This window comes from Pangasianodon hypophthalmus, chromosome 6 (genome assembly GCF_027358585.1).
Source record: "Pangasianodon hypophthalmus isolate fPanHyp1 chromosome 6, fPanHyp1.pri, whole genome shotgun sequence".
In the NCBI taxonomy this organism is placed as follows: Eukaryota; Metazoa; Chordata; class Actinopteri; order Siluriformes; family Pangasiidae; genus Pangasianodon; species Pangasianodon hypophthalmus.
The window spans coordinates 1,320,514-1,333,783 of NC_069715.1; the positions used below are offsets into that span (position 1 = coordinate 1,320,514).

The 13,270-nt window shown below is 36.4% G+C and overlaps 1 protein-coding gene across 1 annotated transcript in view; it reads right to left on the reverse strand.

The window, feature by feature from the left end:
- Positions 1 to 2,609: 2,609 nt before the first annotated feature.
- The window catches only part of LOC117596668 (uncharacterized), a 118,285-nt gene continuing 107,624 nt past the window's right edge, over positions 2,610 to 13,270 (reverse strand). Inside the window, exons 73-84 of the mRNA XM_053234882.1 lie at positions 13,077 to 13,250; positions 10,109 to 10,282; positions 9,781 to 9,957; positions 8,773 to 8,949; positions 8,451 to 8,624; positions 8,077 to 8,250; positions 7,245 to 7,418; positions 6,674 to 6,847; positions 5,247 to 5,423; positions 4,178 to 4,348; positions 3,806 to 3,967; positions 2,610 to 3,331 (exon numbers count right to left, since the gene is read on the reverse strand). Coding sequence (XP_053090857.1) covers positions 3,067 to 3,331; positions 3,806 to 3,967; positions 4,178 to 4,348; positions 5,247 to 5,423; positions 6,674 to 6,847; positions 7,245 to 7,418; positions 8,077 to 8,250; positions 8,451 to 8,624; positions 8,773 to 8,949; positions 9,781 to 9,957; positions 10,109 to 10,282; positions 13,077 to 13,250 — 2,173 coding nt within the window. The 3' untranslated portion in view covers positions 2,610 to 3,066. The remainder of the gene's footprint in view (positions 3,332 to 3,805; positions 3,968 to 4,177; positions 4,349 to 5,246; positions 5,424 to 6,673; positions 6,848 to 7,244; positions 7,419 to 8,076; positions 8,251 to 8,450; positions 8,625 to 8,772; positions 8,950 to 9,780; positions 9,958 to 10,108; positions 10,283 to 13,076; positions 13,251 to 13,270) is intronic.

The window sequence follows — 13,270 nt, forward strand, 5'->3', positions numbered from 1 at the left end:
ATTATTCACATTTGCTGGAGGATGATGGTATAATTTTATTTCTGGACTTCTTTAAAGCTTTTGATAAACTTGAACACAATTTTATTTTATAGTCTCTGCAACATTTTGGATTTGGGAGAAAATTTGTTAATATCATTTCAATGTTATACAAACAAATTACAAGTGCTGTCTTACTTCAATCGGGTACTACAAGGAGATTTGATATTAATAGAGGAATACGTCAGTGAGACCCAATTAGCCCGCTTCTTTTCCTACTTTCAGTTGCATTATTAGCACTGTATATTAAAAATAATGAAAGTATAAAACCTTTAAGTGCTTTGGGTAGATCCTTGGTAATTACACAACTAGCGGATGATACAACTTTATTTTTAAAAGACTCTGATCAAGTACCTAATACCTTAAAAGCTGTATCTTTTTTTTCAGATGCTTCTGGATTATATTTAAACTTGAAAAAATGTGAGATCTTGACTATTCATGATAATACACAAAATTTACTTTATAATATTCCAGCCAAAAATGAGATCACATACTTGGGAATAACTATTACAAAAAAGTCCAGGGATAGGGAAGAAAATAATATTCAAGTTGTTATGCAAAAAAATAAAAAAAATTGAATAGCTGGTTACAAAGAATTATTTCCATTTTTGGAAGAATTTTATTAACAAAGATGGAAGGGATATCAAGATTAATTTACCCAGCATATTCATTAGCGGTACCAGAAAGGTGCATTAAGGAAATAAACCGAATTCATTATAATTTTATTTGGAATAATAAGCAACATTTGATTCGAAAAGGCGATATGGTAAAATTAGCAGAAGAAGGAGGGATGAATGTAATTGATTTTGGGGCAATGAATGGAGTTATTAAGTCAAGATGGTTATAAACATTTGTAAAAGATGAACAGTCTTTATGGTTTGTCTTCTTTTTCATATTTTCCAAAGGGTAGGAGGCATTTCCTTTCTTTTAAGATGTGATTTTGAGCCATTAAAACTGCCTTTTAAGTTATCTGATTTTCATATGCAGGAATTACTATATTGGAAAATGCTGTACAAGCATAATTTTACTCCACATAAGGCTATAATTTGGAATAATAGATGTATTTTACATAAGAGGAAATCTTTATTTTATAAAGACTGGATGGAAAAAGGAGTTTATGCTGTAATGCATTTAATGGATAATGATGGTAATATATTAAGTTATGATAATTTTAAGATAAAATTTAATTTGAATTGTTCATATAGACAATATTCTTTAGTTGTCCAAGCTATTCCTGTAGCTTTGAGAAATCTAATTAAAGGTATATTACAATACTCTTCTGTAATACACACACCTCTAAGTTTGTTTATTGATAAGTATAATTTCTTGGATAAAAACTGTAATAACAAGGTTTTGAGATCTTTTATTACAAAAGAATATTTTCCTCTTCCTGTTAAAAGGAGAGTTTCATCTCTGAGGTTTTCAAAAGTAGACACTATCAAAGTTAGAACCAGATACTTGTGATTTCCTTTGTTACCTAAAATGAAAGAAGTACATTTCAAAACAATTAACGACATTTATCCATGTAACGAATTTCTAAGAGTAAGGTTTAATTTGGATTGCAATGTGTGTACATTCTGTCAAAAAGATATTGAATCTCAGGAACATCTTTTTTATGATTGTATGATTGTTAAGTCCTTTTGGGACAGATTGTATGAGTGGTTGAAAACAAAAAATGTAATACCTACCTTTGACTATCACATTGTTAAATTTGGTGTCTTTTTGGACAACAAAAACATTCAGTATTTGTGTAATAATATGCTGATTATAGCCAAGTTTTACCTGCACAAATGTAGATTTGTTAAAGTTTCTCCATGTTTTCTCCATGTTTCTCCATGCTGTTTACAAAATGCTGCTTGGTCTTACTGTTAATGTGTTTAACAATGATTATAAGTTAATGCCTGTTTGTTATTTGAAACGATTTAATAATATATATATATATGCCTTTGTGACTGAACTCAGTGGCCAATTCTTCAATATTTGCACACACATGCATGAGAAAACAACATTTGCTTACTATTTCAACTTACTCAAAATGTATCTTACAATTCTGACATCCTAGTGTACAGCAGCACATTTTAAACAAATCAGTTATTTCTCGGCAATGTTCTATTTACTTTCACTTTCACTTTGGAACAAGTTTGCACCTCTTCCATCAGCTTGAATAAGATAAAGCTTCAATGGCTGTGCGTTAGAGGGTAAATATGTTTGTAGATGTTTTACGTTAAATGATTTAATGGGCTGCATGGTTTCATGTTTAATGTCTCGTGGGCGGAGCTGATTGCCATTTAGGGGGCTTATAATGGTATAAAATCCTTTATCTGTACAGCTAGAATTCTTACGTTTCCTATGTTCAGTTTTGAGCTTATTTTCATTAGGGAATTACTGTGTAGTGTTTTATTAGTGAGATTGTCATCTGACGATAATTCATGCAACTGTGCATCATCTGCATAGTGAAGAACAGTGACTTCAATATTTTCAGCTCTAAACTTAGAAAATTATTTCTTGAAAAAAAGAAAAAAAATCCACCAGAAGCATAAAATATTACAAAATTAAGTTTATTATTAGCACATATTAAATACATGTGTAACAAATCATTTATAAAAGGAAAAAAATGATTCAGTCTGTGGTATTCTTTTTCAATTATATATGGTTTCAGTATATGTGATATTTATGATTTTGCAATGAAACAAACATCTCAACACACATGTTCACTATGTTCATCTCTGAATGTTCCATGGCAGAAGAAAGGACCAGAAACCAGATCATGACTGAAAGCTAACACTAACTTTGTGATGTAATTTATTGTTCATTAAGTGGCCAGTGGATTCACTGAAATAGGAGTCAATCACCAGAAAGTTTTATACGGGACTCTTCTGGATCCTGCATTGGTGAGTTTTTTTTTTGGTGTTTATCTAGCACATTTTGTTTTGTGGTTTGGAGGTGCGAGTGCTTGTGTAGTCCCTGGTTTGTTCCCTCTGTGGATTAATGGTGTCAGTAACTTGAATACTTCTATTCTGTTTTCTGATGTCATACAGAAGTGCCTGCAGTCTGAGTTTCTGTGATATTGTCATCAGTGACTGTCCCGCTACTGCCCTGGTTCTGCTGGCTGGAGAACTCGTCCACACTGCTTCCTGTATTACTGTCCACACTGCTTCCTACCAGTTGTGTGTATTGCATTTCTCCCTGTCTTTGTTCTTCCTGCACTGTAGATGACTCGGGTTCCGACATTTCTCTGTCATGCTTTTTACCACCTAGTTTCACTTTTGATTGCAGAAATGTGAATCGATCATGTCTGTAAGATCAAAACAGAAGAAATAAGACATGACAACACTGTAACCTTGATCATTTCTCTTATCCAGTTGCTACATCTGTTTTCACTTATAATGATCAGAATAATAAAATATATAAAATACATCAAATTTAGTTTAACTACATAAACACATCACCAGTAAACATGGCATAAAACTAGACTAAACATGAATGAACAAAATTATCTAAGAGTTAAGAGTATGATAGACTAGTGTAAGCTGTTAGTCTTGCTGAAATGAAAACAAAACTGCAATGGTATTTCTGTGTAGAACAGTAACAGATCAGTTCAGTGAAATCTGAACCACAAAATATATAAGAATGCAGTGAGAATAGTGAATATGTGCTTCTGTCAGTAAGATTGTTATAGTTACATGCTGTTGATTTGTCCTCTGTATTTATACTTACGTACATTATATTTTACAGAAATTACTCAGTACTGTATCTTGTGTTTACTTACATTAGCTGTCCTCCTGAATGCTTCAGTATCTCAGAGAGCAGCTGTTTGTCTGAATCTTTTAGTTTATTCTCTCTCAGATCCAGCTCTTTCAGAGAGGAGTTTGAGCTCAGAGCTGCAGTCAGAGCAGCACAGTCTTCATCTGTTATGTTGCACTTCTTTAACCTGCAGACAGGGAGATAATAACGTAGGTGTGTATATTAAGAATGAAATTCAGTAACTCACAGTGAATGTAACACAAACATAAGAGTTAAATTAATATAAAGATGAAGATCTTGTCATGTTAGTGTGCATCAGGAAAGCTCTGATTCACAGAAAACATAACTGTAAAGATTGTGATCTCAATTCAGTGTGTTTCATCACTGAGTTACTCACAGCAGTGTCTCCAGTTTACACTCCCATTTCTTCAGTAGATCACAGAGCATCTTCACTCCTGAGTCTCCTAGTTTACACTCACTCAGATCCAGCCCTCTAATGTGTGATGGATTTGTACAGAGAGCTGAAGCCAAATCAGCCCAGGATTTCTCATTTACACTGTTCTTTAGTCTGCAGAGGGAGGGAGAGAGAGAGAGAGAGAGAGAGAGAGAGGAGAAAATATATTTAGTCCTTTATTAGAGTAGACTGAACATTGCTACAATATTAAGGTAAATAAGTAAGGAATAAACCACTGTGTGTGTAAAATACCGATTGACAGGGTGGTGTCATGAAGTTGAGTTACTGTTACCACCCTGAAGTTGATTATTTCCCCGTAACAGCACATCTTGGAGTGTTGTTCATCTTATACCACAGCAGTTTGCCAGCAATTTTTTTTAAAAAGTAACTATAAACAGATTAATGTTGAAGAACGTCCACAAGAGAAGTCCACAAGACAGGTTAGTTCCTGTTCTCACTTATGTTATAGCAGCTGTAAACAGCTGTTTCCTCACTAGCCTCTCTTTTTTTCTCTCTCACTTGAACTTAGTACACAGTAAAGCACAGCACGTTACAGGGAAACCGCAAAGAAGCGTGAACTCCTCTGTCTTGATATGAGAAAGTTACAGCTATAACTCTGACTGTTACAAAGCGCTGACACTGGAGACTCCTTCCATACATGTTAAATGATCGTCATGTCGTCTCAGGGAGTTTTTCCTCACCACTGTGGCCTCTGCTATGCTCATTAGGGATCTAAATCTATATCTATATAAAGCTGCTTTGTGACAAGGGCTATGTAATTAAATTTTGAGTTCAACTGAAACGATAACATGTTACAATGAGAGTGCATTAATATAAACCTGTGATTTGGACCTGCACTTCTGTCAGAGCTGTATTAATATTAAGAAAGTCACTTATAAATTATTAATTACAAGTACCCAATATTAGACGATTACAATAGATGTAGATTATTTGTAGACTGGTTGATAGCTTTAAACTGTTTCATTCCAATTATGATGACATTATTACTTACTGTAGTTTCTGCAGTTTGCATTTAGGATTCTCCAAGAAGTCGCACAGATTTCTCAGTCCAGACTCTCCTGGTTTATTCCCGTTTAGATTCAGCTCTGTCAGGTGTGAAGGATTTACAACCAGAGCAGAAGTCAAATTTGCACAGTCATTCTCTGTAATACTGCCTTCTTTATACAACCTGCAGAGAGAGAGAGAGAGAGAGAGAGGGGTCAGGTTAGTCTCTGCTAGGATGGAAACCTTAATTTGTCATTAACATTCAGGAGCATGGATGCTCTCATTGTTGAAAGTAACATAAAATGTACACATTATCCATCGGAATAATGCCTCTACTCATCTTTAGTTGCCAATATCAAAGACCATTGTCTAAATAACTGCACAAGACATAACTGTGTGTGTTCTGCATCCTTGCTGAACAGCTGACCAATTTCAAATGCTGAGCCAAATTTATTGAGGTCAATTTCTGTCCTTCATGAGCCTTAAAATAGTCGTCTGATGAAACCTCACAATTATTTTAAAAAGATTAAAATCTCTTAACATGAACTGTGTTTTCTTACAAGATTGTTTTATTGCACAAGAAGCACATTGTGTCTCAAACGCAAATGCACAGATTCCAGTAGTGAAAGTGATCAGCCACAAAGGTTTACAAGGCTCTAATTAAAAAATTATTAAAAAGACATTAGCAAACCTCATTCAATCTGGCCTCAGTAGGTTTATATCAAGTGAGGTGTATAGGCTACATATAGGCTACATGAACATTTTTTATTCTGAATGAGCTTTCCGTCAGATTATTACCGATTATTAGGCTGTATGTAAACGTAGCTAATGACAGAATGTGAGGGTGTTTATGTAACTATTGTGGTTGTTTAAATAACTTTTTATGAGTCTACACTGCTTTTGTTACTTTTTCCAGCTAATTTGTTTTGATTAATGGTCTCTACAATCTTTTTTTTCCATTAAATTCATTAATAGTTTCTAAATTCCCAGATATTAATTTATGAACCAAAACTTTATTTTTGAATAATAAAACATATCAAATGTGTGCTAAAAAACCTTCCTTTGTGCTGCTGAAAATTTTAGCTTGCTAACACTTAAAAAGTGCACAGCCCTGCTAATATTGTTAAAGTGGTGTGTAATATATAATTAGGGAATATCTACAAAACTGGGTTGTAAGAAATGGGACATTTAGGCCTGTGCTTTGAAACAGGAAAATATATGTTTGGTGTTTTGCTTGCTCTTAGCAGGTTGAAAGGGAAATGCAGTTCCCACTATAACAGCAGATTTCACATCAGCACAGGTCCAATCATCATGTGGACAGTTGTTTCTGACTAAAAAAAATTAGCTGCTGATTGAAAACAGTGAACAAATTGTTTATGCCCATACAAACTGGAAATGAAAATAGAGGCCTGTATGTTAATAGTTGTTTCTTACGTAAGTTTCTGCAGTCTGTAATGTGGATCCTGCAGCAGAGCCGAGAGCTGATTCACTTTGACTTTATCAGGTGTTTTGTTGCTCAGATCCAGCTCCTTGTGCAGTAAGGGGTTTTTACTGAAAATTTTAGTAAGAGATCTGTAGGCTTCCCCTGCTTCAGTGCTTTTCAACAACCTGTAGAGAAAAAAATATATTGGCATGTTAATAACTGTGTAATGAGAACAATAACAGATCAATAGCTACAAAATATTAGTGTCCGGCTATATCCGATACAGAATCAGTGCACACTAATCCTCATTTCTTAATAAAAGTTTAATTATTGGTCTCTAATGTTACTATCTATACCTGATCAAGCACAAAACTCTATCCAGCACAGTTTCCTGAATAATCAGCAAAAAAAGCTTAACATTACAGTGTGATAGTGGCATTAAATAATTCAGATTAAATTGTTCAACAGAATTAAGGAATTTAAAGAATTGTACGAACAAATTAGCTTTGAACAAGAAATTAAGTTGTTTGCACAATATTTATTTACATTCAATATATTTATTTTAGCATATAGAAGAATCACCTCAGTGTCAGTTTGTTATTTCGATACTGTAGTAAATCAGTGAGCAGCTTCACTCCTGATTCTCCAGGGTCGTTCCCTCTGAGATCCAGCTCTTTCAGGTGTGATGAGCGGTTTGATTTCAGAGCTTCAGCCAGAGCAGCGTATCCTCCCTCTGTTATACTGCAGTCTGAAAGACTAGATGAAAGAACAACCAATGGTCTTGAGGGGGTTCTTTTTTAACTAGAAAAGCTTCATCATTCTTGAAATTTTTTTTTTTTTTTAAAACTAGGAAACAGATGCTGTAAATACATTAGTGATAATTGGAGCACAATAGTAAACAGGCAGTATTATCCGGATTATATATTTTTCCAGAGTGTCTGACACACCCCCTAAATTCTACCTGTTTAAACAATTATTGTATGTGTTGCCTTTAAAATGGTTCTTCAAGACCTGTACTGGTGTAGTCTAGTGTTTCTCCTGTGAGTGCTGTCATAGTTTAGCACTATTGTTTCCTTTAGTGAAGCTTTTGCTAGACTCCTGAAAAGTTCCTGTTCTTACTAAGACGTCATGAAACAACAGTGTTTAACACTGAAACTTTCACTCCATAAGGAGCTAATTTGGCTAATTTCTGCTAGCACTGCTATAGGTTTTCAGTGTTATTGCTCAGATAACAGCATACCGTGTTACAGTGTTGTGATATATACAGCTTGTCTGCATGACAGAATCTTTATTCTCGGCCAGCTTACAAATGACTACTTCATAGAATTCCACAGACACCACAACACTGATATAACGTACTTCTCACCTCTGTCAGAGCATCTGGATTATGAATGAAGTGTGTATTAGACGTTACCTCACAGTCTCCAGTTTACAGTGTGGATTCTTCAGTTCTTCAGAGAGCAGCTTCACTCCTGAATCCTGAATCCTGTTCTTACTCAGATTCAGCTCCTTCAGGGTGGAGGATTCTGATCTGAGAGCTGAGAGCAGAGCTGAACATCCTTTCTCTGTCAGATTACACCCACTGAGCCTGAAAGCACAATTAATCACAGTTACCTGTGGGTTTTTCTTTAGCAGTTCTGAATGTGGGGGTCATTTCTCCTCAAACTACTCATTACAACTGAAAAAGACATAAAAACCTGATGAATGATTGATAACCTAAAGACAAACCATTCAGCATTAACATCACTAATTGAAGTTTCCTGATTAATATATAATTCAATTCCTTACTGAAGTTTTTCAGGTCTGCAGTGTGGATCCTTCAGTAGATCAGAGAGTTGTTCTACTCCTGAATCGCTTTTTATTTTCCCACTCAGATTCAGATCCGTCTGCAGTATCGGGTTTATACCCAGAACTTCAATCAGATGATCATAAGCTTTCTGCGCATCAGGACTTTTCAACAACCTGCAGAGAGAAAGAACAGAGAAATTCCAACACTAATTATATTTACAGCAATGCAGTGCTACTTTTTTTAGTCAATGTCCAGTCGACAACTTTGCTAATTACTCAGAATTAAGGCTGTATTTTACATGTACTGGAGGAAAGCGCTCACCTCAGTGTCTTCAGTTTACATTTTGTATCATTCTTCAAATTCCTAAGCTCCTTCATTCCTGATGCTCCAGGGTCGTTCCCTCTGAGATCCAGCTCTGTCAGGTGTGATGAGGGGTTTGACTTCAGAGCTTTAACCAGAGTAGTGTATTCGTTCTCTTTTATATTACAGTCTGAAAGTCTGAAGAAGGAGCAAAAAGTTAAGCATTCTTGGGTGGTTTTCAGGAAATGTTTGTAATGCTAAGTACTTTGTTAACTTGTTCATGAGAATGTTCTTTAATTTAAATTCTTTAATTTCCAGAAACCATTCATAACCAAAGAAGAGCATGAACTTGTTTGTAAATTACATACTGTACACCTGACAAGTTTTATTCACTTAGAATTTATTTTTGAGCTTGCACACAGTTCTACTTCAAAAATAATCAACAGTCCATTTTTCCTGAACAGATGTTATTCAGAAAATTAACTAGCCAGGCATATTAGTAAGTCCAGTTCTCTAAATTACGACTTAATTACCAATTAATCCACATGTTGATCACTCAAATAAAAATATATATTTTCTATTTCTGTCCTAATGCTTTGTGATCAAATATAAACCCACTGACCATCTCAGTGACTGTGAGCAGTTGTGTGCCCAGGTTTTAGTCTTTGATTATATGGTCTGCAATACCTTTATATTTTCCAAATACAATGTACTGTAGTGTTGTTGGTTTTGTTATAAAAGGTCTTTATTGATCCTACAAGAACTTTTCCTCTAAGAAATCTTGTTTGCAAGATCGTAAATTAGGCCTAAATGTCTGATAATAAAGGCTTTTGGGAAACACTCACAAAACAGGCTCACATGTGTTGTCCTTTGTTAACCTGTTATTGTTGACTAAGATGTGCTGTTAACGGGAAACACACCCCTCAATAATCTGCAGACTAATCGATTCCTACATGCTACAAATATACTTAGAATGAAGTAAAAAAAAAACATCATTGATCTAGTAATGTATACTATTAAATCTCTTACACAAGCTTCTGGAGTTTGCAGGATGAACTCTTTAGTAGAGTAGAGATCTTATCCACTCCTGGATTTCCCAGTGTATTCTTACTCAGGTCCAGCTCTGTCAGGTGTGATGAGGGGTTTGAAGTAAGAGCTGTAGCCAGAGCAGTGTATCCTTTCTTTGTTATACCGCAGTCTGAAAATCTGGAGAAAGAAAAGAAATGCTTTTATTCCAAATGATAACCTAACTACTATGAATGAATTGCTGACTAATCAGTTCCGACATGCTTTAGGGTGAAGCAAAAATGTCATTCCACCTCCATGATCTAGTAATGTATACTATTAAATGACTTACACAAGCTTCTGCAGTTTGCAGGATGAACTCTTTAGTAGAGTAGAGATCTTATCCACTCCTGGATTTCCCAGGTTATTCTCACTCAGGTCCAGCTCTGTCAGGTGTGAAGGGTTTGAAGTAAGAGCTGATATCAGATCAGCACAGCCGCTCTGTGTAATACCGCTCTTACTCAGCCTGCAGACAGAGAACACAGCTGAGGAAAAAGTGTCTAAACAACTCACACGATCAGCTATCATGAGAATTTTTTTAAAAACCTGCAATATTTATATGAAATAATGGAGTTATAATGGATTGGTGAGAACATATACAGTGGACTGTTCACCCACACTCTCAGAACCACAGTAGATTCTGCAGCAGGTTTTGTGGGATTTACAATATTTAAAATATGTATAAATGTTTTTTAAGCATTTAAAAGGATAAATGGGATGGACCAGATGGGCTAGCCTTCGCTCCCCACACACATCACTGAGCCTTGGGTGCTCATCACCCTGTCACCGGGTCACTGTCAGAGTTCCACTTTTGGTAGGTACTAACCACTGCATACTGGGAACACCCCACAAGAATTGCCATTTTGGAGATGCTCTGACCCAGTTGTCTAGACATCACAATTTGGCCCAGTCAAAGTCGCTCAGATCCTTACGCTTGCCCATTTTTCCTGCTTCCAACACATCAACATCAAGAACTGACTGTTCACTTGATGCCTAATATATCCTACCCGATGACAGTTGTCATTGTAATAAGATAATCAATGTTATTCACTTCACCTGTCAGTGGTTTTAATGGTATGGCTGATTGGTGTATAGAGTCCCCTCTGAAACTATTGGAACGGCAAGGCCAATTCATTTGTTTTTGTTGTAGAATGAAGACATTTGGGTTTGAGATCAAAATATGAATTTCAGCTTTTATTTCCTGGTATTTATATGTAGATGTGTTAAACGACATAGAACATAGCACATTTTGTATCAGACCACCCAATTTGCAGGCTAGCAGAAATATTGGAACACGTCACTGACGGGTGTTTCTTGTTACCCAGGTGTATCCTGTTTGATTGTTTAAACAATAAATAACTCTGAACATCTACTCTTGGTTTTAGCCTTCAGTTTCACCTGTGAAGACTGCATTTGTTTTTAAAAAGGATAAGCCACCATGAAGATCAGAGAGCTGTCTAAGGGAGAAAAGCAAGCCATTTTGAAGCTGAGAAAAGAGGGAAAATCAATTCGAGGGATTACACAAACAGATTGAAATACAGAGATGTGCCACAAAAGTTATGGAACCAAGATTAACCTCTACCAAACTGATGGAAAGGCCAAAGTGTGGAGAAAGAATTGATCTGCTCATGATCCAAAACATACAACCAACTTGGGTCAAGCACGGTGGAGGCAGTGTCATGGTTTTGCATGGCTGCATCTGGAACAGGCTCACTAATCTTTATTGATGATGTAACTCATGATGGTAGCAGAAGAATGAATTCAGACGTTTGTCAAGGAGTCACAGGCTTGATTCAGTTATTGCAAGCAAGGGATATGCAACCAAATATTAAATGTTATTTACTTTCAATTAATTCAAGACTTCTCTGTTCCTATACTTTTGCTTGCCTAAAAATTGGGTTGTCCGATACAAAAGGTTCTATGTTTTGATGACTCTGTGGAGATCATCAAGAGCACCAATTCCTTGGTGTTCACCTGGCGGAGAACCTTACCTGGTCCCTCAACACCAGCTCCATTACCAAGAAAGCCCAGCAGCAGCTCTACTTTCTGCAAAGACTGAGGAAAGCCCATCTCCCACCCCCCATCCTCACCACATTCTACAGAGGGACTATCGAGAGCATCCTGAGCAGCTGCTTCACTGCCTGGTTTGGAAATTACACCTCGGCTCTCAAGACCCTGCAGCGGATAGTGAGGACAGCTGAGAAGATCATCAGGGTCTCTCTTCCCTCCATCGTAGATATTTACACCACATGCTGTATCCGCAAAGCCACCAGCATTGTGGATGACCCCATATACCCCTCACACAAACTCTTCACCCTCCTGCCGTCTAGCAATAGGTACCGAAGTATTCGGGGCCTCACGGACAGACTGCGTAACAGTTTCTTCCCCCAAGCCATCAGACTCCTCAATACTCAGAACCTGGTCTGACAACACACTCATACTCAACTGAACACCATCTCACTCCCTTTGCACATTTCTGTATTTACTGCCTGCATTTTTTGCTGCTGCTGTATTTATAAAAATATTGTACATAATTCTTGTCATTGCTATACTCTCTACCTGGATGCTACCCCAATACGGTATAAGCTTATCTGCTGAATACTATGTAATAGTATGTTACGTTTACATTCACAGCATTTTTATTATAATGTTATTCTTTTGCACTACTGTTATATACACCTTCACACTAGAACTGTACTGGTCGGCGCTGCACTGTCTCTTACTGTGTCTGTTGTCCTGTTTTAGTAGTTATTGTACTGTCTTGTGGCGTTTGCACACGTTTGCACATGCACTTTATGTAGTAATGTGTAGTCTCATGTAGTTCCGTGTTTTATGTAGCACCATGGTCCTGGAGGAACGTTGTTTTGTTTCACTGTGTACTGTATTTGCATGGTTGAAATGACAATAAGAGCCACTTGACTAGACATCTAAATGTAAATACAAGGAAATAAAAGCTGAAATCCTAAACTCTCATCTCATATTCATCTTTTGATCTCAAACCCAAATGTCTTTGGTGTATAGCACAAACAAATGAATTGGCCATAGTTTTGGAGGGGACTGTATATAATAATTTTATAACAATTTACACATATGGCGTGTTTGTGTGTGTTTGGGGTCGGGATCGGAGTTCAGAAAGTCTGTCAGTTAAACATGCTAGGCTGAAAAAAAACCCATTGAGAACAACTGCACTGCACTAATGTCTTTAAAGATTTAATGTGAACACAAACAAAAATACCAGGTGAGGAAGTCAGACCACATACCTGAGTTTCTCAGTTCTACACTGTGGATCCTTCAGTAAAGCAGAGAGCTGCTTCACTCCTGTATCTCCTTTTATTTTCCCACTCAGATCCAGTTCTTTCTGCAGTAAAGGATTTGTACCTAGAACTTCAGTTAAAGAAGCACAGGCTTCTTCTGCTTCAGGAGTTTTCAGGATCCTACAGAGAGAACAACATAT